General features: G+C 36.9%; 1 protein-coding gene across 1 annotated transcript in view; it reads left to right on the forward strand.

Moving 5' to 3' along the window:
• Positions 1–6,764, forward strand: part of Bem46 (abhydrolase domain containing 13-like protein Bem46) — a 29,258-nt gene extending 22,494 nt beyond the window's left edge. The window contains exons 4-5 of the mRNA XM_081764955.1: positions 1,288–1,448; positions 5,980–6,764. Coding sequence (XP_081621081.1) covers positions 1,288–1,448; positions 5,980–6,270 — 452 coding nt within the window. The 3' untranslated portion in view covers positions 6,271–6,764. The remainder of the gene's footprint in view (positions 1–1,287; positions 1,449–5,979) is intronic.
• Positions 6,765–27,015: the final 20,251 nt, after the last annotated feature.

Here is a 27,015-nt window from a genome sequence, read left to right on the forward strand (position 1 = left end):
ATAGTTTTATGGTAGGTGGAGTTCTTATCGTGTTCGAACGCTAATGAAAATTGTGGACATGAATAAAGTAATATAGTGTGTCCGTAAAGTTGCGCAACCCAAAGTTTGATTCCGTGTATCTTTTGAACCAAGAACGATAAAGATCTGAAACTTGAAACAAATGTGTAAGTGTGTTTTATATAGATATTTTGAGATCATGACCAATGTTGGAATTTGTAACGTTTTTGTGTAGTAACGGAAGAAATTACCGAAAGTGTAAAGTAAAAAGTGTACAGAATGAGGAAAATCAATATTCAGTTGCAGAAAACTGATTTCCTGCGAGTGAATCCCTGTGTATATGTGCAGCATGTATCAACATTTATCCATTGGCGCGAAAATATGACAAAGTTGATGCAGTGTTGCCATGTAAAAAGGCCATTTAATGAAAGTCTGTAAAATTGGTGTTTCTTTTTTTGACAGAAACGCAGCCCCCTGCCAACACTGCACTGTAAAATTACTGCAATAGGTGTGTTTTAGGTTAATTAATGATAAGCAGTGAGAATCTGCACATGATTGATAAGCTGAGTTTATCTTGAACTGTACATGTGATAAATTAGTCATGATAACTAGAAAAAAGTCCTCAGAATTTAGAAAGAGCTTTAAAAATTATCAAAATTTAGTTAATACCCTAAAATGCATTACACTATAAGATCTGGCAACACAAATAATTGAAAAAGATTTTTCATTAATCCAGTAATCAGAAGAAGAAACTCTAAAACATCACAGTTGTAGTGGTACTTCGAAATGAGTTAGCAAGTATTTACTATATTATGTAAATATTTATATGTTTTGAACAATACTATAGCAACTTGAAGAAGATTGTAGTCATCGAATTTAATAATTAATTTTTAGCATAGATTTAAGATTAGAATAGTATCTTCACAAATTTCTGTTAGAGATTAGCAAAATTTCTACAAAGTACTACAAAATTACATAAACTCGTCATAAAAATCTTGTGCATAAGTCTTTCAAACAATACTACTCAAAACAGGATTCGACTACAAGAAATTTATGTTATTGTATTGACAGAAGGGTGCAAGAGGGAATTCTGAAAAATGAGATGGGTTGTGCGTGAGTTGCCCAGATCTACTGAGGAAGGTGTCACTGAACACCGAAACAGTACAATTGGTAGCACATTTGTTAGGCTTAGTTAAGTAAAAGAGTAAGGTTATACATTTTTATAATTATACGTCAATTCATATCCTTAAATGCAGAAATTAGTTGACATCATAGTCGTTTCATTTTCAGGAGGCGCTGTTGCAATTGATGTAGCTAGCCGTCCAGAATATTCTATCAAGATCTGGTGTGTAATTGTAGAGAATACTTTTACTAGTATCCCTGATATGGCTGCTGTGCTTCTTGGATGGAGAGTGCTGCAGTATATTCCTCTTTTCTTCTACAAAAGCAAGGTAAAATTATGTACAACGGTTATTTGATATGGTAAGAAAATCCATCACACATTTTACTGTAAAGAAAAATCAATTTATCGATTATATTCAGTGAGCACTGTTACCTTTTTGAGTTGGTAGTTATGAAAGTTTAGTACGGCTTGTTATTCTTTAGTGTGAGTTTCGTATATTTATGTCAGTCTCAGTTATGAAGTGTTAGAGTTCGGTATATATACCTGGAGAGGCGAATGATAGGTTACAAGTAGAATTTAGAATTGTCGCTATTAGGAGTATATGTGTTGGATGGCCGCACATTGACCAGAGGCAAGACAGCCAAGCCGAGGCAAGAGAGAAGCATGAGTGCATGGAGCGTGTGTTTCAATCACAACGCCTGCTTGAGTGAATATGCGATAGGAGGCATTGTTGCACTACTCACAGTACTGTACCTCGGCCTGGCTATCATGTGCTCAAGGTCCAGCCGACATCACTGGTAGGTATGTGTGTGTATGTCACCATTAGAAGACAAATCACTATACATACAATCTGCAGGTTAACAGTGTACTTTTCTTTATGTACAATCTGAGCAGAACAAAAACGTATCAATTATTATGGCAATAAACAACTTACTTTTTTTAGCGCCACAAAAATGGATTTTCTCTAAAACTACGCATGAGAATATACATACAACTGTTTCAATTTATTCACCCCGATGTGATTTGTCGATTGATACATATCTATCTTCAGACAATATTATTGTTAAATAAACAAACATTAAACATTGTTAGTCAAAATTTTGGTCTCTGTCTCATTAATCATATTGTGTACTGTTATCGTGCTCCTGTCGTGGTGAAAAGCTTACGCTTCAGGATCAGTTTTATCTTAACATTTATGCTGTACAATAACCACACCAACTCTCAAGGTTTTAAAAAGAAAGAAAGAAAAACTGAAGACTACATATGAGGATATAAACTCACTGACATCTATTGATTTTTTCCCCTGTTGAATTCTAATAGTATTGTAGAATATTAATTTTTATAATATTCTCTATGGCAATTGCGATATTTGGTAGTAATTGCGACAGATAAATATTTGGATTAACTGTGTGTGTAGTACATTGAAGATGCTTATCAACTCCATACTTTTTTTTTTTTTTTTTTAACACTTTTCCAATCAAAATATTGTACAAATCAAAGGATTATTTTACAAGTTCTCTATACATTTTTTGGAGAGTACAAAAGTACTAGGTAGCAAACTAACCAATGGTTTTGAGGTGGTCTTCGCTCTTGCCCAGTTTGTCGTCCAGGCATGCAGCGTGATAGTTGATTTGAAGACATATTATTTGACAGTGGGGAACATATTAAAAAGAAGAAAGAAAAAAATCCTACGTAATCTAAATCTTTAAGGGAGCAAGACAGAAAACGACAAAAACGAATTTTGCAAAATGATTTGTGTCTGCTTAATGATCGGTGCCTTAGCCCATAGTGTTAAAATGAGGTATTATGACTACGACAAAAGTGTGAATAATTTTACAGAGATAGTAATGTTAAACACCAACTGATATGCAGTAACATGTGGACCTTGAACTCCTAATACTGCTGCACACCTGTATGGCATAGACTCGATCCCAGCTCGCGCCAAGTGGGCTTTGTGGTGGATAAGCATCGTATGTGTGGGTTTTCTGGTTTCCTTAATTTAATTCGTTATTTTCATCAGCGTCTCCTCTAGTCTTAGTGCATAATCATGAGACGTTAATCTCTAAAAACTTTATTGTATTGAGATGCGGGAAAGAATAGAGTCATATGATCCTCGCAATTGTCTGCTCCTGTAGCATGTGTAGAGTACCATGAATTCGAATAGATTTTCTAAAGGTTCTCCATTTAGTCATAGGACATTTCAGTGAAAGAGAAATCCATCATTTCCACATTCAGCAGAATGGCATACACTTTTCTGCCCTTTTGTAAAAATGCTTTATAATCGGATTATTTGGCGGGCATTTTATCACTAAGATCCTCTGACTTGGTACCACCTAAGCAGTTACGCGTAAAACATCAGTTCTAGGGTAACAGCTTGAGATCAGTCAATAATATGGAAAGGCACTATATAAAATTATCATCTAAATCATAAACACAGTAAGTGTTGAACGTTACAGAGAAAATGTGAGTTATCAACTTTTCATTCTTTTTTCTTCCGAGAGCTGGAACACTCTTCCAATTAGTAGTAAAAAAAAATGTTCGTTGGAATAAGTATTGTACAGTCAGATATAATATTAGCATAGGTTGGAGGTGTAAGAAATGATAGCTCCAACCTATACTTAATATTGTTTCTGACTGTACATGCACATAGTGGTAAGTTTTTATTTCTGAATGTTGGGAGTGTTTATCTTTTGTCAACATGTTTTAATGTTAAAGGTGTATCTTAATATTTTATCCTAAAATAAGGTGCTATAACAGAACGGGTTAGTCAATACAACTTCAATTAGCTCCCAATATTTCAAATGTTTTAGTCGCACATAAACTTAAGCGGACTACTAATGTAGACTTCGCTAATTGTTATAGTCTAATTACTCTGAAAATGTGGAAGCAACACGCCCGTAATATTTTTATAAACTTGAATAATGCGGATACAAAAAACTGAAAAGCCTTCCAGTGTGTTTCCTCCCACTTTTTCGAAGTTTGTCGCCGACTCCGTAAAAAAGAGCAAAAAAGCATAATCTAAAAGTCAGCCTAAATCCCCCTAGGAACGTGGAGAGGACGTTAAGCTACCATAAGAGTTATTTTATGGAGAAAAATACATTAAGCGGCATTTACGAGATTTCGTGTACATACTAAGCTAAATAATGGCACTAGGATTGTTTTTTTTATAATTATAAGAATATTGTGTTAGGGTGGTCCTTAATTTTCGACTTTTTTTTTTTTTTTTTTTTCACCCAGGGCTGTAGTCGAGGGTACATGGTGGTACACGCCGTATACTCTCTGGTTAATCTTAGTCATTAGAATGTACCTTCTGCTTCAAAGCGTATAATACTTTCTAGGTTTGTTTCATTTATATTTATTTATTTATTTATTTATTTAATCGGGCCACGACTCCAATGATAAAGTGAGTATATCACCATTTTCCTCTTATATTCTTAGCAGGTATTCAGATATATGAGTCATGAAAAAATAGTCAGGCGCTATCTTTTCTGTTCCTTGGAGTGAGTTGGTTCCTTCTCCATACCTACACGTACATCCATTTATGTTATTAATGCTGTGATTTAAGTGAGGAGTGTCATCAAGAAAATAGCATGAAATGCTTTTAGACTATAAAACACTAACGTATTCTTTATATTTAATTAATTAATGCACACGATTTACATTGTTTATTAAAAAAAATGCCTTTAATGTTTCTTATGACAATGATAGATGATCTCAAATTAGCGATACCCTCTGAAAATTTTAGGACTACAGCACTGATCTCACCCCCTAAAATGATCCCGCACCAGACCAAAGTAACCCATGTGAAAAATCAAGTCAGTTGAATAATATTTAATGGTACTCCAAGCGATCTTAATCTTTTAATGCATTTACATATACAGTATAAGGCAAATGTCCCTTTTGTGTTTGGAAGAGCTAGAGGGAGTGACACCGTATCTTGGATAAGAGTGATGGAGGTAGAACCGCATATACTACTGTATAGTACCATTAGCGGCCATCTTGGATTCAGGTTCAAAATTTTCAATAGAAAGGGAGTCATATGACAGTTAGGGGTTAGCTTTTCACCACACACACATGACGTTATTTCCAACTTACGTTGAATCATTTAATAGTTATTACCATCATAATATCTGTTGATTAAATTACAGTTGTCTTTCCAATTATTCAGTTGAGCTAATTATTTTTCTCATGGGCTCCTTTAGTCTGATACGGACCACTCTAATATATGTGTACAGTGATACCGTGAAATACGAACTCAATCTGTTCCAGTTCCAAGACAATTATTTTTTTTTTTAAATAATAGAAACTTGGTGAATCCCTTCCTATAATAATATTCGAATAAAAATTTAAGTTAATATAATGGAAAATATAAAAATAGCAGCGAAAATCTTAAGATGCTTTCAGTGCAGCTTCCAACAATAAACTGAACAACAACAAAGCATATGGATGCCCTAGCGTAGGGGAAACGTACGCATACACACACACAAAGAATGTGCTGACCGTTAGGACTGCGGGACTCTAATGTTTCATTCGGATTGCAAGTTGTTTGAGCTCTAAGGCATTCGGATTTCGTAGTAAATACTGTATTACAGTAATAACTATATTAGTTTGAAATAAAGTCGTAAAACCGAAAAACAATGATCCACACTTAGCCCAGAATCACGTATGGACGAAAGCCTTCCTAAAATGAATTCCTAGTGATACTAATTCAGTAATCCCTACTTCAGATTTTTTTTTTTTTTTTTTTTTTTTTTAATGTACTGTGTTATAATTTAAGTATGCCGTGTGGTAGTAAAATCTTACAAATATATGCTTTTTAATTACAATATTGTAATGTAATTTATTCTGTTCTCTTCCAGTTTTTGTCTATGATGAAAGTGTCACAATTGATGATGCCTATACTTTTTGTTTCCGGATTGGCGGACACTCTTGTTCCACCCAGAATGATGGCTGACTTGCATCAACATTGTTCTAGTCATCATAAACAGCTTCTTCAATTTGAAACAGGAACCCATAACGAAACCTGGAATTGCCCTGGTTATTATCACGCACTGGCCAATTTCCTAAATGATGCTCGAATTCGGCGAGTGGATGGAAGGACTAGTGTGGAAGCTCCTAGTGTACAATTGCATCCTATCAAGCCTGTTTGATTCATTTTGCTTAAAGAGTTGTGAGACAAGTATAATTTTACTAGGAACCAATTATTGCTTGCATGCGGTGACCAGGTTGATGTGCCGCCGAGAAAGAAGCACTGCAATAAGAATTACACACAATTTCTTCCTACATATCTTTTTAAATATTTTTGAAGAGCGTTCAAATTTTATTAACTTTAAATCCAGGGTATTAGTAGTAAAAGCTATATCTGAATACAGCACATATATCAGATTCGTTGCACATTTTCCGAAAAAAACTTAAAGAAAAAGAAGGTTAACGGGCATGTGTAATAACAGCGTTGTAGCGAAATGACAATATTATCCTAGGTGCCTGAATTTAAGATGATCGAGTCCAAGTTGATTCTCCGTGCAGTATTGTTGGAAGATTTATTGTATGTAAAGCTATAGACTTTAATGCAGACTGTAATTTATGAAGTCATAATTTATTTATATATTACAAATAATGAAAATACAAATTTAAAAAAAAGTAATGATAATGTACTTTTTTAAAATTATATCTACTATCAGTACAGGATAAGTAGTAATTCTCTTCGGAATTTTCGTACTTAATAGAATGATCAGTCAAGACAGACATACAGAAATAAAGCGCTATAATTCTATAATTCATTATTTACTCCACAAAGTAGTAGCGGTGGAATTATGGCATATACATGGTGTCCATTTATTATGTGGCCAAAATCAATTGGCGAAATTCTCACACTTAAATAATGAAAAAAGCCGATATGAACACAGGATGAAAACCGCGTTATTTCAAAGTTACCCGATGCTGAAAACGAGGAAAGTGTAACCTAGGCCTAGGATGCCTAGGCCGAAAACAATAAACTTAACAAAGGCGGTTAAAAAAAAATATCAGAGGAACTAGTATGCTCTTTATCTAAATAGCTATGTGTCAGAGTTCGATCGTACCGGCGCAACGAATTTCATACAGAGCTGGGGTATTAGAATCCTGATTTAAATACGGGTAAGAGAAAAAATATGTTTTGATACAAAATGTCGAATTATCGGTTTAACATCATCTACATCTGTGATATCATCTACATGAATATTATCATTTGTAAATTTCACATTATCAGTAACTTTAATATCTGCAATTATGCAATCACATACCCAGGTATAACACAGTTTAACATAAAAGGATAAGACTTGGAAACCAAGTTTACCTTCAACGGTGATTTAAGTAAGAAAAACGTAATACAAACAAATGATTGCAGAGATACAGAAATCTGAAATGCTGTGAAAATGAACATCAGGGCAAAGAATCTGAAAAACTACTTACCGAAGAGCTGGCGTAACATAGTACCCTCACTGACATCTCACTTTTTCTATGCAGCAGTAGATTCTGTAGTTCAGAAGAATGTTACGATTGTGTTCACAATGTATGCACATGCGTGCGAATCAAAATGAGCATAGACGAAAACGAAAATTACCTAGTTAAGATGAAGTTGGTTCTACAATGAATGTAAATACAATTTATGACGGTGTAAATGGCAAGAATTGAAGTCTCACGTTTAACATCACACTTTTCTACCCTTAAGGTTCAGGAGTTGAGTGAATGTTGGAAGTAAATGATTACGAAAACATCTGTGAATATGGCAAATAAAAAAAATTTCTTGAACGTAAGGTTAGGTTGAACGCAAATTAACACTTTTAGAGAAAACTCCCATTGTCACGTTTTCTGACGTTTCATTTCTTTCAGTAGATAGATTTTCTAACGCGTTAAGACAATTTGATTGTACACTGTTTCTTCCAAGATCATTATGTATAAACGTAATAAACCTTATTTCTTTAAATTATTTGGTGCACACGCCTGCACTTGTTTCACCTGGATAAACGCGCCTGCCTCCAAGTACTTGTAGTACTTTGCATCGTCCTCTAGTAGGTGTGTTCGCTTTTACTGCAATTCTCGTGGGCAGTTTAATTGAATAGAACATATGATGCAGTGTGTAACGTTGAATGTTTTGGTGTATGTTCGTGGTGTATGTTAGTGATATTCAGTGGCGTATTTAGGATTTTGTTTGGGGGAGGAGGCTATGCCCAACAAGTGAATAAGCGCTAATATTTTTCTTTTTGGGTGCTGACAAATAATAATGAAGTTGTGCATATGACAAACTTATTTCGGAGGGGGGGGGGGATTGAGCCCGACAGCCACTCCCTAACATGCCACTGGTGGTATTCTCAAGCGAGACCAATGCAGGCGTACACATTTAATGAAATCATGCTGATGGGAACTCACATGAAATGCGACGACTATATCCTGAATATTTTCCCGATTGTGTTCTTTCAACGTGGTACTTTTGCTGCAATCGATAGGAGGCTTCTAGAAACAGGTGCATTGCGTGCTATATATAATTCAGTTGGGCGCCCTCGGACAGTCTTGACTCCTGATCGAGATGAGAGAATTCTTCAGATAGTTGAAGATCCTAAAACTAGTACAGTAAAGCTTGCAATGCAAAAAAAGTGTTTCGCGAACAACAACTGTATCCCTACCACTTGCAACATGTGCAAGGAATAGAAGAAAGATTATATCCTCCGCGAAGACACTGTTGCAAGTGGTATCTTAATCGGTCTGTGGAAAACCCTGTTTCCTTTATTAATCATATTTACTGATGAGGCTGGGTTCACGCGGGATGGTGTTGCCAAAATTCACAACGAACACCAATGCGTAGACGTAAACGTTAACGCACATTTGCCTATTTGACACCAACATCAGTTCTCGATTAATGTGTGGGCAGGCATTGGGGAACGAACTTATGGCGACATACATTTTATCACAACGTCTCACAGGTGCAACATGCCTGCAACTCCTTCAACAAAATCTTCCGGAATCGTTGGAAAATGTTGCAGTGTCAAGAAGGTCTCAACTTCGGTTTATCCACGATGTTGCTCCGCCACATTTTCTGTGTCGTGAGTTTCTTGAGTAGACAGATGGATAAGCCGTGTAGGTCCTCCTTGCTTCCCTGTATTGAATCCTTTCGATTTTTATTTCTGGAGAGATCTCGAAAGTATAGTGTACAAAACGCAAATAAACAATATACACGAATTGGAGCAAAGAATTCGTGATGGATTTCCAATGATCCGTAATACACCTATGCGTTTCAATCATATACGTGAATCATCGTCACATCGTGTAGATTACTGTATTGAGGCCGACAGAGCACACATCAAGTATCTGTTATAATTATTAGTGTTTTGTAAATTCTTGTTCAACGTAGAAAGCAGAGCACAAAAGATCTATACTCTATTAATAGGTCACAGTACGTGAATTCGTGATGGACGACATTTTGTTCATAGGTTTTCTCCAGATCTCCCGTTCCCTCCAATTTTTCATTCTACCATTTCTTTCATCATCATGCATTTGCAGTATCTACTCTATCTACTGTTGGATAGAAAGTGATATGTCAGTAAAGGTATCATGATACGCCCACTCTTCGGTAAGTAGTTTTTCCAATCGTTTGCCCTGATGTTCGTTTTCACAGATTTAAGATTTCTGTATCCCTGCAATCTTCTGTTTAGCATCTTTTGTTTGTATGATGTTTTACTTGCTTAGATCATCGTTATCAAATGATATTTAAAGTTTGAGTTCGCAAGTTTTGTTAACCACTTGTTTTGATGTTAAACTATGTTATGTGTGGTTGGAAATTGACAAATGATAATACTTATGTAGACATCACAGTTTAATAAACTGATAATTCGATATTTTCTATTTAAAAAATCCTCTTAGTCTCCTTTCTATTTACGTTATTATTTTTAATACCCTGAGTTTCTTTCTTCTTTAGAATTTAAATAAAAATTACTGTAATGTTTGTAAGCCAGCTCAAAATGTTCCCATTATAACTTTCATGTTACATATATATATATAAACCACTAGAAACAAATTACGCCGAAGGTACGTCGTATTTCATCTTTTAACGACGAAATGTAAAAAAATCTAAAATCTATCTGAGGCAAGCAATACTTTTGTATGTAAACAAGAGGTTTTGAATGGCATCCGAAAATACTCTTAGTGGAATTGTTAGAAGAATCATCTACACCATAATCTGTTCTTTTCAAGGAGGGTTGTGACACAACTTAGCGATGTTCAGAAGCAATTAAGTTCCTATTCGTTAAAATTAGTTGATTTTTTGAAAGGAGGGTGCAGGTTCTCTCTTTATAGCCTGTTGTTTCGATTTAGGATCAGATTTTCATCTATTGCGTATCAGACAAAATGGTGGGAAAAAATCATAAAGTGATAAAAATTGGCAGAGATGTGTGAAATAGTGGTCTAATCAATACACTAAAAGTCCCGGGAAATCCGAGTGGAACTTTCAGCCGCCATATTGGAAAATGGCCGCTGCCGGTGCCGTAAAACTACAGTTGTCGTTATTCCGTACACAAAACGCCAGGCAATCGTCAGAGAGAGATAAAAATCGATTCATGTGTGTGTGGAATAGTGATCCAATCAACATACTGCAAGTCCTGGGAAATCCGAATGGAGTTTCGGCCGCCATCTTGGAAAATGGCCGCCGCCAATACCGTGAAACGATTTTTTTCGAAACGAGTATGGTGGATTCCAGTATGGTAGATTTTATTCCAACTCAGGTAATAAAGATCTAGTCAATTAGCCTTAACAGACGCATGCGTTGTATCCTCAATTAGTAAACATATACACTGTTACACTACAAAGTTGTGAACCGGTAGCAATGTATGGAAAGGAACAACAATTTTATAACATATAATTATTTATTGATTTTGAAAATGTTTTTACAAAAATTTGAAAATGGGCAGTGATTTCGTATGTCTATAAAGACAAAAGCACCTGTCTCACTAATATATTCAAATTACAACTTTCGTCTTTTTGGTATCCATGTATTCACGAGCAGTGCGGACACATTTGTTGACGCAACTAACATTATCCATTCACATCTTTCAAAAGCAAAACCAGTTCACGCTGTTGGACCCTAACCTGGATTCGCACTCAGCGAACACCGAACTTTAAGACGAACTACTCGCAGTCAGCACAACAGATGAGGATATTGAAAATGAACCTCACCTAATAACGCTGTATGGGAGATTCATTTAGTTTCTAGATTCAGTACAGAAGGACAAGTAAACGGGCTGTTATCGATTCAATATTTTCGTCAAGTCAACTCTTGCGAGCATTCATTCATGCTGAAAGAAGTGGAAACTGGGCATTACACCTTCAGTGTGTTAACAGCATTCTTCCCTGCTTCCACGTGCAGGACATTTAAATTATGTGAAGTTATGCCACAAAGTTTTGCTCTCCAAAGCAAAATGTCTACAGATGAGTACAGGAATTACTGTGAAAGTGGGTATTTTACCATTAAAAGAACTGATATGATATCTGGAGTGGTTTGTGTGGAACGACTTGACTATAGAACAATGTCTCATGCGGTCAGAGTATTGGAGCTCCGTCTCACAGTCACGGAATGTCAGATAGTGTTGTTACTAAATGGATTTTGAGTATCCCAGCTACAACTGGAATTAGCGATAGCCTCGAAAACTTTTGTGATGTCAAATATAAATCTGGTGAGTAATACATAAAACTTAAACATTCAAGGAAAGCTCGTGACGATGCCTATGTTAAGGCGTTGGTCGACTGTTTTCGATGCTACAATCCTTTTCCTGAACACAACAAACTTATGTAGTTCGGTATCCAGAAACCTACTGCTGGATACCGAAGAATTCGGGCACGTGGATAAACCTCATGATTTTGAAGATCATTGTTTCAATACATGGATAGCAAAAAGGCGAAAGTTGAAATTTGAATATATCAGTGAGACAGGTGCATTTATCTTTCTAGACAGACGAAATCGCTACCCATTTTCTAATTTTTGTACTAACTAACTAACTCTATGGCCTATGGAACCCGGAGGTTCAATGCCGCGTTCACAAAAGCTCTCCACTGACTTCTATCCTTAGCTAACTGCATCCGGTTTCTACTTTGTATTCCAATCTCTGCGAGATCCATCTTAATATTGTCCTCCCATCTGCGCCTAGGTCTTCCTAATGCTCGTTTTCCGATTGGTCTTCCAGTCAAGACTTTGAAAGCGTTTCTACTTTCTTCCATTCTAGCTGCATGACCCGCCCACCTAAACCTCCTAGACTTGACGACCCTAACAATGTTGGGTAAACCATATAAATTATGTAGTTCCTCGTTATGAAGTTTCCGCCATTCCCCATTCCCGTTCCTCTTGGGTCCGAATATTTGTCTCAGGATCTTGGTCTCAAATACTTTCAGTCTATGTTCTTTCCTCAGAGTAAGTGACCATGTTTCGCAGCCATACAGAACAACAGGCATGATTATCGTTTTGTATATTTTAAGCTTCAAATTCCTCGACAGATTTCGCGACGACAAGAGATTTTGAAGCGAATAGTAACACGAATTCCCTGCTTTGAGTCGACATTTAATTTCTCCGTGAATATGATTTTCCTCTGTTAATATTGATTCTAGATATTTGAAACTACCCACTTTATCAAAAGTATTATTTAATATTTTAACGCATCCATAATTTGCTGTATTCCGGTCCCGACGCATTTCCATGTATTTAGTTTTCTCTGCATTTACTTCTAAACCCATGTCCCTGCAAGCGTTTAATAAGATCTCTGCATTTCTTTCTATTGTTCTCCTATCATCCCCTATTAAATTTACATCATCAGCATATGCCATAACCTGGTGAATACCGTTCAACTCTAGGCCCTGGTTGCTATCTTTGATTTTCCTTATAGCGTATTCCAGAACGAAGTTAAATAATAATGGCGACAACGCATCTCCTTGTTTCAGGCCATTTTCGACGTGAAAGCTCGTGGACAAAAATTTTCCTACCCGCACTTTACTTTGGGATTCATTTAAACATATCTTAATTAACCTAATTAGCTTTCTCGGTATTCCAAGTTCTGTAAGAACGTTGTATAATGTTTCTCTCCTAACCGAGTCGTACGCCTTTCTAAAATCAATAAATAGTTGATGTACCGGGGTATTGTATTCCCTCTTTTTTTCGAGTATTTGGCGAATGGTAAAAATTTGGTCGATAGTTGATCGATTTCGTCAAAATCCGCACTGATAATCTCCAATAATTTCATCTGCGTATGGGGTCTGTCTTGCTAATAGAATATTTGAAAGGATTTTATAGGATGTTGACAAGAGAAATGCCTCGATAATTATTACAGTCAGTTTTGTCCCCTTTCTTGTGAATTGGAACAATGATTGATTCTTTCCACTCTTGTGGCAATTCTTCCTTGTTCCAGATAAGGCGAATGAGTTTGTGTATCTTGTTCCACACTCTTTCGCCTCCAGCTAAAATTAACTCCTCAGCCGGAATTTCATCTACACCAGGAGATTTGTATTTCTTTAATTTCTTTATAGCGGTTTCTACTTCTATTCGGTTGGGTTCTGGAATATACGGTTCTGCGGTGTATATCTCCTTTTCTCTACGCACACTAGTTTTTGGTTGCGTGTTAAGCAAATCGTCAAAGAAATCTTTCCATCTATTTAAGATGCTATCCGTGTCAGTGAGAACTGTACCGTCAGATTTCTTTAATATATAAGCACGAGGTTGATAGCTTTTCTTAAATTCGTTGATTCCCTTATACATGTCCCGGATGTTTTTATTTTTACTAAGTTCCTTAATTTTAGCTTTCAGAAAATCGGGTTTCTTTGTTCTAAAAGTTTTGGAAGTTTCCTGCCTGATATCTGCGAAATTTTGTGTAGTTATTTCATTCGGATTTTGTAGCCAGCGTAATTTTGCCTGTTTTCACTTCTCTGCTAGTTTAATGCATTCCTGGTCGAACCATGGTTTGTTCCTTCGTATTTCCGCGTGCCCCAATTTTTCTTTTGCTGAAATTTTAATGCTATCTCTAATTTCAATCCAGGTATCCTCAACACTAGTTCATTCCGAATCTTCTAAAGCCGAGAATCTATTCGAAACTTCAATCTGGTTTTTCTCTCTTACCTGGCTCTCTTTTAATTTCTTTAAATTGAATCTCTCCGTTTTCGGACAATGAATATTACCTTTATTCAACGATAACCTCTCTCGTATTATCGCTGCTACCAGGTAGTGGTCAGTGTCACAATCAGCCCCTCTAAACGACCGGACATCAATTATGCTGGATTGCCTTCTTCTATCTACTAAAACGTGATCAATTTGATTATGTGTTTTCCCGTCTGGTGATGTCCAAGTGTATTTATGAACGTCGCGATGTGGGAATTTTGTACTCTTTACGATTAGGTTTTTAGATGTAGCAAAGTTCACGAGTCTAACACCGTTGTCATTACTTTCCTTATGCAGACTTTCGTTCCCTCTAATGGGTTTGAAAATATCCTCTCGTCCTACCTTCGCATTGAAATCCCCTAATAGAATTTTCATATGGTATCGCGGGAGTTGGTCAAATATCCGTTCCACTTCTTCGTAAAAACTGTCTTTTATATCGTCATCCTTATCTTCAATTGGGGCATGTACATTTAAAACAATAATATCACACCACCGTCCCTTAAGAGTACTAAAAGAAAGTCTGTTAGTAACAAATTCAACCCGTTTAATTGCTGGTAATATACGTTTATGAACGAAAAACCCTGTTCCTAACGTGATTTTTATTTCCTTCCCCGTAAAAGAACTTAAAACTTCCGGAATTCATAGATCCAATTTTTGTACTAACATTTTCAAAAGCAATAAATAATTATATGTTATAAAATTGTTGTTCCGTTCCATACATTGCTGCTAGTTCACAACTCTGTAGTGTAAAAGTGTACACGCTGTAATAACTGAGGGTACAACGCATAGTTCTGTTAAGGTTAATTGACTTGGTTTTTATTACTTGAGCTGGAATAAAATCGAACATACTGGAATCCACCATACTCGTTTCGAAAAAAAAGGCCGTTTCACGGTACTGGTGGCGGCATTTTCCCAGAAGCTCCACTCGGATTTCCCAGAACTTTTAGTATGTTGATTGGACCACTATTCCACACACCTGCACCAATTTTTATCTCTCTCTGACGATTGTCTGGTGTTTTGTGTGCAGAATAACGGAAACGTCGTTTTACGGTATTAGCGGCGGCCATTTTCCAAGATGGTGGCTGAAGCTCCACTCGGATTTCCCGGGACTAGTTGATTAGACCACTATTCCACACATCTCTGCCAATTTCTTTGGGGTCCCGGTTTCGATCCCAATCCCTGCCAAGTGAACTTTGTGGTGGACAAACACCGTCTGCATGGGTTTCCTCGGGGTCCTCCCGTTCCCCCCCCCCCCACTTTCTTCATTCCACCATTTCATTCATTACTCATCATCACCGTCTCCTTTAGCCTAACCGGCATAATCGTGGGACGTAAAACTCAAAGATTTCATTTCATTTATCTCGGCCAATTTCTCTCTCTCTCTATGAATTTTTTCCGTCATCTTCACACTATTTGTGTTTAATTTGCCCACACTAAACGTTAATACGAATATTCGAAGTTCAAAACATGGTGAACCGTTTAAAATTAATTTTTAAACATAACTTTAACTGACTTGGGTATTTATCATTAGCTCTGCACTTACTTGAAATGTGTGTTCTAAGAGAGGGCGGAGGGGTTGTAGATTTTTCTCAACCAATAACAGCCTCATCGTTTGAAAGGATTCTTTCGAAGATAGAAACCGAACTCGACCCAAGAACTATCGAGTTTTATTTCGTTTCAAATACTAGAAACCGAACTCGACCTAAGAACTATCGAGTTTTATTTCGTTTCAAATACTATCCTAATGGAGTGGAAAATAGGATTCAAATGTGCATTTTTTTTTCAACCCTGGTAGCCCTTAAGGGATTGACCCCTTGGATTATTCTGTAAACTTATGCGACCATATTTGAATTCTCTCTTCCAGCACTTCACTGTGTCATAAGATGAGCATTCCTTACCATACACAACTGTCATCTCTTCGTGTATCGTTTGTGGCGATTTTCCTCGAAAATGGACGAACCTAATCACAGATCGGTATTCAATTTTGTCTAATATACAGTTTTCTGGCTGTAACTTGAATTCAACAGGACCTGTAAAAAGACAAATCAACACACACATTATGAGATGCTAACCTATCATTGTGCAAATTTTTACATTACTAGCATATGTTTATATCATGGTGAGGATAATAACTTTCTGGCCTCTCCTCGTATATATAGTCGCCCGGCGAAAGGACAGTTGCTGTAACTTGGAGGAAACTATGTTCTCTTTTAAGTAACGTAAATATGTGAATCTTTCCCCATTATTGACCAAAGAAATAGTACATTTGGTTACCCACTGTCAAGTTATTCTTTCAAATTTATGTTCGAGAAAAAAATAACTTGGGGAAACAGACAGTTCAAGCGAATGCAAATGACATCATTTTGTTAATATTTATGTTTCATACTAAAGTGAATAAATTAATTCTTGACATTGAAGTAGATTGAAACTATTTGATACCTGCTTCAGATAGCCGAAGTTTTATGGTTCCATACGTAAATTACATTAATTACTCATTTGCCAAACTTAGCAAGGGAATAACAGGAAGTTGGATGCATATCTGTTTTAATGTCAAGCGTAGTTTCGCAATATGGAGTGTTAAGTGTATTGTATAATGCTAGATGTATTCCCCTTCTTTATTTTCACAATCCTTTTATCACGGTACTGTTCTGTTAGGTTGAAATCTTGAAACTTAAATATCACGCACTTCTAACTAGAGACCTTATTCCGTACCAGCCATCACAAAAAATTGAGGAGCGTAACGCAACAGAAAACTTGCAAAAATTAATCATAATTGTTATGCCTGTTATTGCAAACTAAAATCCAGATTTTACGTCTCGTTGATGCAAACTGGTATGAAATGAGGTCCTAGAGCTCTGAAATTATTACAGATACTTAAACCCAACGACAGCACAATATTTTCATATAAGTTTCGGTCTAGCTTATTGTTTTACTGTATAAAATAAATTGTAAATATTTTGATTGCGTGTTGTGTAGACAACGTCACTTAATTAAGCATTATTTCAATAGATGGCGGAGTCGATATACAGTATGAATAAAAAAGTGAGAAATTAAAATACTATAAATATATATATATATATATTCCTTTAGAGGCAGAACTTTCGAAGACCCTGTGACACGTCTCAGCTTAGTTTCAATGAGGATTTTATATACTGAGTTTCATCTGCTTAGCTTGAAGGGTTCGTGAAATAAATATTTTTGTCATAAATTTTGAAGCCCTCCGCCTTTAGGATACGCATTTTGATGAAAGTAACGAGATAAAAACCCGGCTCGAGTCAAGTGCTCACTATACTCGTTTTCTTGTGATGATGGGATAGACAACATCAATGTAATTTTTATATATTGAGAATAACGTAGAAACCCCCACTCCCCTTCTCCTTAGAAAAGGAACTTTCTAAAACACTGGAGCATATGGCAACTTATTTATACTAAAGAGGTTATACACAAGGTTTCATCTTTCGAATATGAGGCGGTCGTGAGATACTCTATTTTTAGAATGCGTTTTAAACTTCCACTTCTTTAGGATGAACATGATGATACAGTATTTACGAAACTATGTATACATGTGAGCATATGCTGGTTTTGTCACCTACGTTTCCACACATAAAAGAACATTTCCAATGAAAGGAAAGACTGCGGTCATATTTCTCGCATTCATAGTACATTGAAAAAGACAAAAGAAGAAAAAAACACCATTTGCAGCGGATATGAATGTCACTGTCTTGGAAATTCAGTTATATTTCTTCAAAAGGAGCTCGGCAGGGATGTTCATGTTAGTTCAGTAGTAAAGCACGGGACTTCTGATCGTAAAGTCGTAAGTTCGATTCCAGTTGTATATATATTCATGTTAATTCAGGAAATAAGTAATTATTATGTTTAAAATATAGCATAATATAGCGTGTTGATAGAATATTAAATGTTAAATACAAATTAAGAAAATCGTTTAATAACAGTAAATACGTGTGTATAGTGTATTTCTCTGCAACAACGCGGGTTAACGCTCACTGTAAATGAACACAAGCACTGTGTAATTCGGGTAACCTAGAGGCTCTCTCTGCTATTTCAACGTTATTTCCTTATTTATGTTAGCGTTAGAATCACAAGAACTGGAACTTCCCAATAAATGGAGTCACTGAAACAAGATCTGAAATGTTTTCTCCAACTGCTTTCATTGAGATGTGATCGCGAGTCCTTAATGAATACACCGAACTCTAATCAGCTCTAGAGTTACCATATTTTAATCGATAATCAAGGTCACTGAACCCAATTCTGAAATTGTTTTCTATCTTTTCAGTGAGGTGCTAGGATGAACTCTTAAACTTTGGAGAAAACTAACCAAACAGAAAATACCTGCTAGTTTCAGAGTGATAATACTAAAAGTGGAACCATAAATTAAGGTAGTGAAGAAGTCATGTTTCAAGCTATATCACAACACAGAAGACCCACTGTATTGTTCTTTTTCAGTTTCCAAACAGTGGCGGGTCGATATCCGTTAGAGACACAAGTGCTTCCGTTAAACTAATGGTACCAAGCTTAGAAGCTCGAAACTCTCTGAACAGAAAACCTGTCATCATCCCATTATTCGCACAATAAATTCGTGTGCTAAGCATTGCGTTGTGTCGGTGTCTAATGCAACTTATAAGCGTCCCTGTTGGATAATCCGTTATTTTCCCCTACACGCTAGTAATGTATTTATTTCAGTAATCAATCACCCAGAGTGCCGCGACATATTAGTGAGTTTGAATTACTGATCAGAGCCACGAATCCAAATAAATTGTGAGAAGTTTGCTGCTTTAACAGGAACACATCATTGAGACTTCTCGTGGTGTGATTACCTTTTCTACCATGGGAAAAGTTCTGAATACTTTGCACAAATTAGCAGAAATCTCATGGTGATTATACTCTTTCGAGACGAGCCTGGAAATAAAGGCAAAGGAGTTAGGGGTGCCGCGAAACTAAATTGAGTAAGAACCACTCCTCAGTTTTACTCCAAATCTCGGATATCCAACGTTGGATCAAATTGTGATATTCCTGGAATATTCTGTTTAGTTAAGGTATCCTGGAGAACGTCTGTCAAGATGACGGACAGCCTGTAATACCAATTCCGAGACGTTAGCCTCTAGACCACAGGGTAAAGATAATATGATTTGACGTTTTAATGTATATACAATTCATTCACATTTCAACACTTCGGTAAGTTTGAGGGTTTTATAATGGGTGCTTGTAAGTTTGTTTCAGTGACGCAGAATCATGCAATTTTAAAAGTGCTGAACTATTTACACCAGATCGGACCGTAGAATATAAATTTAATTTGTAAGTCCTTTAAGCAACTTTGGCTCAAGCCAATGAATGAAGGGATGGAATGAAAAGAGTGGAAGGAAACGGATGAATCCTGTGAAAACTGTCACACGATGTTTGTCCACCACAAAGTCCACATGGCAGGAGCAGGGATCGAACCGACGACCCTACCACTAAGTTGAGCTCTACCATTGAACCATTACTGCCCTGCAAGGAATCGTCTATCTTATCATTACTGATAGAATTTTGATATGGCCTTTAGGAAATTTCACCATGAGCAAAGTATTGAACGGGCCGCTCTCAGCTCTCCAAAGAAGTTACACTAATGTCACATAACGTATTTTGTAACGTCTGTTTTGTTCTTCTAACATTGGTCTCTCTTTTCCGCAGAACCTAAGAATATGTTACTGTCGATGAACAGAAACCTAAGTTTGATAAAAATCTGAAAACTGGTTTCGAACAGAAGCTGAAGTTAGATTAACCCGCCGCTATAAATGTGCTTCATAAAACATCGTTACACGCGTGCCGGCGATGTGACCTGATTTGCAATAAATTATAATTAATAAATTATTTACATTGGTAAAACCGAATTTAGTATATAGTATACTTTGACCTTTAATGTATAAATAGATAGTAAGGTAGTAGTTTACACAGATATGTATATATTTAGTTGTCTTCTGTTTTCTGACATTACACATTATTGCGACTTCAAAAGATTAACGCTGACTTGGCCTCTGTTTATTATCGAAGTCTCACTTCCATCTTACATTTATTATTATACAAGGATTGGATTTTTAGTAATGGCAACACTGCTATACATATACTCAGGAACAAAGCAATCCATTATAATTCATATTGGCAGTAGGTTAGATGCTGTCCCTCCCTCAGAGCACATGAACTCGCCTCTGCCCTCTCCTCCATGCGCGCGCAGCGCCAGCAGTTAGACCTGCTTGAGTGCTCGCGGAATACAGTCATGTTTACGAAGCAAGATAGAGGAACTGGTTTAAAATTGAATGCGCTAGAGGTAGGAATGCAAAACAGTGCTACGAAGTATTGCAAGATGTTTGCGGTGCAAGTGCATTACCATACCGTACAGTAGTAAGGTGGGTCAAAGCCTTTAATGACGAACGACAAAATGTCACAGACATGCCTCGCTCCGGCCATCCTCCTGTAAGTGAAGATGTGCAGAACGTGAACGCGTTAGCGGTAGCGGATTAGAACGTCACGATTCGTCAATTGGCCAACGATACAGGACTAGCGCATTCGACTGTGCTGAAAGTTCTGAAGAAGAACCTCGGATTGCGTAAAATCGCCTACAGGTGGGTTCCACATGATATGACTGAACAACATAAGTGGCTGTGATATGATGCCGCTCGAGCACACTTGGCTTGGCTCGAGTGGCTTCTTACGGCGGATCATTGCTATTGATGAGACCTGGGCCAGAGCGTATGAACCACAGCTGAAACAGCAATCAAACTAGTGGCGTCATCCTGGGTCACCAAGAAAAGCAACAGTTCGGAATACCCCAACAAATGTGAAAGCTATGCTCATCATTGCATACGACTAGGATGGTGTAATCATAAATCATACCGTCCCCCAAAGACACACCGTTAGTGCAGAGTATTACTGCAATTTTTTTCAAAACAACCTGCGAGCAGCTGTAAAACGAAAACAAAGCTACTTCCTGACGAACCCACCCATCATTCTGCATGACAATGCAAGGAGGCACATTCAGCAGGTGCGGTCACTGATTTGTTGCATCGTTGAGGCTGGGAAGTCCTATATCACCCTCCCGTATTCTCCAGATTTAAGTCTCTGCGACTACGACCTCTTCCCGAAGATGAAGGAACCACTTCGTGGAACACGCTTCCGTACAGTTGATAAGTTCAAATGTTCATAGCTAAAAAACTATGGGACCTACCGTGGTCGGATCAAGACTTCACTCAGGAACTAATATGTGCGCTCTCCAAATTCCAAGTTTTAGAATCCTGTGGTACTTCCCCAATTGACCTGACTGTGGTAGGTCCCATAGGTTTGGAGCTATTGATCTTTAAAGTTCATTTTCTCATGTTTTCGGAAGCCTATAGCTCCGAAAGGAAGCATTTGTGCACCAAGGGTGGTCTATACTTTTTTGTCTTATCGTGGTGTCAGGAATTACCTCCCAAACATTGTCGGTGTTGTTTTGAAATATCCTATATAGAGAAACAGAAGAGTGGGGATAAAAGGATTTACTTTTACATGTAGGAACACCCACAGTTATCCTTCCCTCTCCATCTCTTTCTCTCACTCTCTATTTTACACGTAAGCAAATAAAAACAGAGTAAACTAAAGTTACTGACAAACACGAGAAGATCTATGAAGGAAGAATGTGAAGTAAAAATCAATAACTATGAAACAATTTCATTGATGCAATACTATAATACACATACTTATTTATCTTTCGATTGTCCAATGATTTGCATGTCGTAGTTAGGAAATGACCTTGATACAAGTATACTTATTAAAAAAAAAAAATCTTAGCTGAGAATGAACCTCGATGTAGATTCAAACCCCAATACGCTAACCGTTATCCTACCTCGAACATAGTTCTGTCTTTGTTAAGACCGTGTTATAATTTAACTCGCCAACGTAAGAAAGGAAATTTACGCCAGTGCTGTCTAAAGGTCTTATTCAATGTTCAAGTCTTCACTATGTATGCCTATTTAGCTTTTCTAAGGTCATGCTCAGTTTGAAGACATACACAGCTTGCTTACTTGCTTCCAAATTCTATACTTTTGTCATTTGATGAGCAGTTACTATCGTCTTATTGACCAGTAGGACAAAATACTTAACCGGACCAAGACTCAAACCTGTGTCTCTGGTACTATTTTAGAAAACAAAAACTTTAATGATTACTTATTTTTGCAACCAAAGAAATATGTGTAAAACACCACCAGACTGAATCACGCTAAGTGGATCATTTCATTATATATTAGTGATTTTAGATCACATTGGTTTAGGTTAGTAATACTGAAAGAAACTTAGTCCTTACGTAAGGAATGGTACTGATTTCCGTCTGTTATTTTCCTAACAAAACAAGCTTGAGCATGCTTTTTCTATGTGTAAATCCAGAATATATATTTTTATACATGTTTATAATAATCCACTTTGTTAAAAAAGGTTTCCTTATGTAGAAAATTGATTTATGAAAACTATTCTTATTATATTCCTTGAGCCATTTTCAGATTCCCTTCGCAAACATTGACCAAATCGTTTCCCACAAGGAGCAAGTCCTGCAAGTAACCAATCGCATACCAGTTACCTGCTGTTACTAGTTTCTCTGCTGCTCACGGACAGACTTTCAACTGTAACAGTGTTGGGTAAGTTACTTGTAAAAATGTAACGCGTTACAAGTTACTTTACTTTCTCTTAAAATGTAACGCGTTAGTAATGCGTTACTTGCCCCCAAAAAGTAACTGTTACTTTACTTCGAAAGTAACGCGTTACTAACGCGTTACTTTTAGGTCCGAAATTTTAAAAATGTGAAAAAAAAAAATATGACTTCAATTTTTCGTACTACTATTACTACCGCTATTATTATTATTATTATTATTATTATTATTATTATTATTATTATTATTATTATTATTATTATTATGATTATTATTATTGCACGTTCTGAATCGCTTTATGTAAATGCAAGGACAAATTTTTACTTGATATATGAACATTTTTATATAATGTAACATTGATAAAATGCCATACTACGTTACTCGTAAGGATAGACACGAGCGAGTTTTCTTTTGACACTCGATTCGACTAGAAACAAACATCTTTGAGCTCGACCCGAGAACTCAACTCGAAAAATTTCCTCCAATTCGACTCGAGCTAAATCCGCTGTGTAGTTTCGAGTACATTCTTCAAGTATATTACATAGACAGTATAATTATTATCAATGACACTACTATACTACAACTTTATTATTATTATTATTATTATTATTATTATTATTATTATTATTATTATTATTATTATAACAATTGTATATAAAAAGAAAGATAGGCGGTTTGTATTTGAACACTAAAAAACTAGTTGATTGCAAACCTCAGTAGTCGTGAAGTCTAGTAGTCAAGGACATTGTTCACGAGCTTCTGAGTTTGGGTTGAGGGTCTAGGTTGAGTATTCGGGCTCGAGCCAAACACTGTTAAAAGTTAGAGGGCACTGGCCAAATATCTTCAAAACTGCTCGGCCCGGGTTTAGAATTGTCAGCGACTCGAGCAGCTCGGCTCACAGCTCATTCACTATCGACCCGAACCGAGAAGTGAGCCGAGCCAACAGCTCACCCAACCGACTCGGATAGAGTCCTCGGCTCAGTTGAGCCGAACCGAGAAAATGCCTCATCTCCACCAAGACAGCTTGAGCCGTTGGTTCACCCCAAGTGAGCCGGCACGAGCCATCTCAGTTGAACCGAGCCGAGCTGAGCTTGTTATGAAAAATCTCTTGTGGTTTCGCTATCGAGACGAGACGAGATGCGAGCAGTGTCCCCTCTCGTGAGCAACACTAAAAGTATTCCATATTACTGTTTAGCTTACATTTCTCATGGCTTTCGTTTTCCAGTGTAATCAGGCCATGATTTCAAAACGACTTAAAACGAACGAGCCATTTATTAAACTCGACTGGACTCGAAACTCGACGCGAAAATCTGAATCGGCTCGGAGCTCGACTCGAAGATTTTACCTTGACTCGAAACTCGACTTGAATTCGAGTCGAGTTTTAGCTTGACTCGTGCTCATCCCTAAACGTTAGAAAAAATGGTTGCTTATTATTCTTCTATTAAGTTAATTATATAGGGTCTAATAATAACAATGTTGTTATGTAGAATTAAAAATAAAGAGTATAGAGAAACATTACACTACTTATAATCAACGGGACTCTAGGATAAGCAAACTGATCTGAAAGAACTCGAATATTACATACCATAAGCAAACTATTTTCTAGTAATAAAGTAGGCCTGTTCATCAGAATACAGTTTATTCATATCAACACCTTACTGTAAATCGTTAATTATGCCACCCTAGTTGTTGATAAACATTTTCTGCCGGAGCACTTCAGACACTTTACTTTTAAATTCTGTCCACTATCATTCTCAGTTCTTAAGAAAAAAAAAGTATTCTTTCAAATGTTCGGACGGTAAAATATTTTCGTTCTCCATCTTTATAAAAGCAACACCAATCAAAGTAAAATAGACTACCGGTATCACTGCACTCCTAGTTCACTCATTGAATGTATTGATTTGGAGCTGTCAAAATCTACGACAAAATCATCCAGGTTCTTGCAATCAGTACACGTGATTTCCCTAAGGCTGTACTCATCTTCCAAAAACAGCAAGTAGCACTGCGAACTTACCTGTTTCTCTGTGTGTCTGTGACTGTCGGTCACTGACATACGTAGTTCATGCTCGATTGTTTCATTCTGAGAAATTCACTTACAGGAAAGAAACATTTGTTTCCGAAAAAAATATACATATATTGTAGCTACTCGTCCGAAATGTAACGCGAAAAAACTAACGCAAACTATGTACGTTACTTAAAAATTTGTAACGCGTTACCGTTACAGTTACTTTTGAAAAAATGTAACGCGTTACTAGGAAACATTACTTAAAAAGTAACGCGTTACTTGCGTTACGTTACTTCCCAACACTGAACTGTAATTACCTTATGGAAATTGGAGGGCTATACTGCAGCTGGCAGGCGAACGGGTATCCCGGCCGCTACAGTCAGGCAATGGATCGGCAATATGGTACTACAGGTTAGACTGGTAATTTACGATCTCCTGGCCATCTTCATGAGTCTACAGAGGTGGAAGATGCGAGATTAGTGAACGAAGCTCGATTAGACCCACTAAAAACGTCTACACAGCAAAGGGACGCTTTCCACTTCACTAGCAGTACGCAGACAGCGCTCTGAAGGCTTCCTCATGCTAGGTTACGTGGCCCTATCGCTGCCATAAAGGATAAACTTTCAGACAAACAAATTTTACCGTCTCGCATTTGCGCATGTGAATCTGAATCGCAACTGGGAAAACGTATTTTCAGACGAATCAGCCCAAAAGTAGGTATACAATCTCGTACTGATTAGCTCACTGTATTTTATAGCATTCCTTATTGTTATCAAACAAGTAGACGTAGTTTCTTTATTATTTGTTCTTAATATATTTTTACTTACACCTTAAGCTCGGAACAATAGAAGCAAATAAACCCATAAACTAGAATGTTATACTTGATCAATGCAGGGGTGCATACCTACTTTTGGGCCATCCTGTATATTTACAACATCGAATGAAGGGCGCCGTTTTGTGTATCGTCCAAGGGGCACCCAATATGAACCTGCATATGTGGCTGCTTGCACTTTCAATGGTTATATATCTATTTCATGTCGGGCTTCGATTTCCAGTCACGGTGCAGGACAGCTTCACAGAATTGAAGGGCACCTGGACAGTTCTTAGTACTTACATATTATGAGTAACATCACGGTGCTATCAGTACGAGCACTTTAGCTTCATGGTGTCATTCAGTTCCAGCAAGTTTAGCCCCCAATACATTTTTCCTGTGTGGTTCAGGCATGGTTCGCAGGGCAGCCTAAGGTAAATCGACTGGCTGCCTCGTGCAGCAGACCTCAATTCCATGGAAAATGTATGGACAGAGATCGGGTATACTCTAACGGACAGTTGGCGTGAGGCAGATTTACCAAGATGATGATCTGTGGGGCCTTGTTTCTGAGGTACAACCGGAGTTAGGGGAAGGAGGTACATTTGTCGGCCATCTAATATATTTCACACCCAGAAGAATGGAACGTGTAACAAATGCAGAAGTGTCTTGGACACAATATTAGTCTCTCCACCGCAACTCCCAGAACAGCCCTTTTTAGAGTCATCTTTTCTGAAAATACTTCTCGTAGCAACCATTTCTTGAATCATATTTTTGTTCAATTCTACTAATAAATAAAAACATATTTGTGGGATTTGAACTCAAGACCTGACGATTGGGAATCATGTGCTATACCACTGTGGTAACATGAACATGTATACAAACCCATTCTGAAGAAAGATGACTCTGAACTTCCGGTGACAATGATACTCATATCCGTTGAAAATGTATTAAACTTAGGATATTCTGAAATCCTGGAGTCTCAATGTAGGAAATGTTTGAACACACTTAAACAGAAAATGGAAATAAAAATATCTGAATTTACTTCCATTACTGAATTAGTGAAAGTGTGGTTTATATGATTTCTTTCGTACAATACTGTGAAATTTGTGTCATGTTTCATATTTTTGATTATGGAATTTTCACTTTCTACAATTGCGAAATTCAGGAATTGAATTAATAACTTCTTAATGCTACCTATTCGACCACCGCTGGTTCTTATACAAGATATGTCACAAAATTTCAGGTTGG

This window comes from Thermobia domestica, chromosome 7, assembly GCF_964235325.1.
Source record: "Thermobia domestica chromosome 7, izTheDome1.hap1.1, whole genome shotgun sequence".
NCBI lineage: Eukaryota > Metazoa > Arthropoda > Insecta > Zygentoma > Lepismatidae > Thermobia > Thermobia domestica.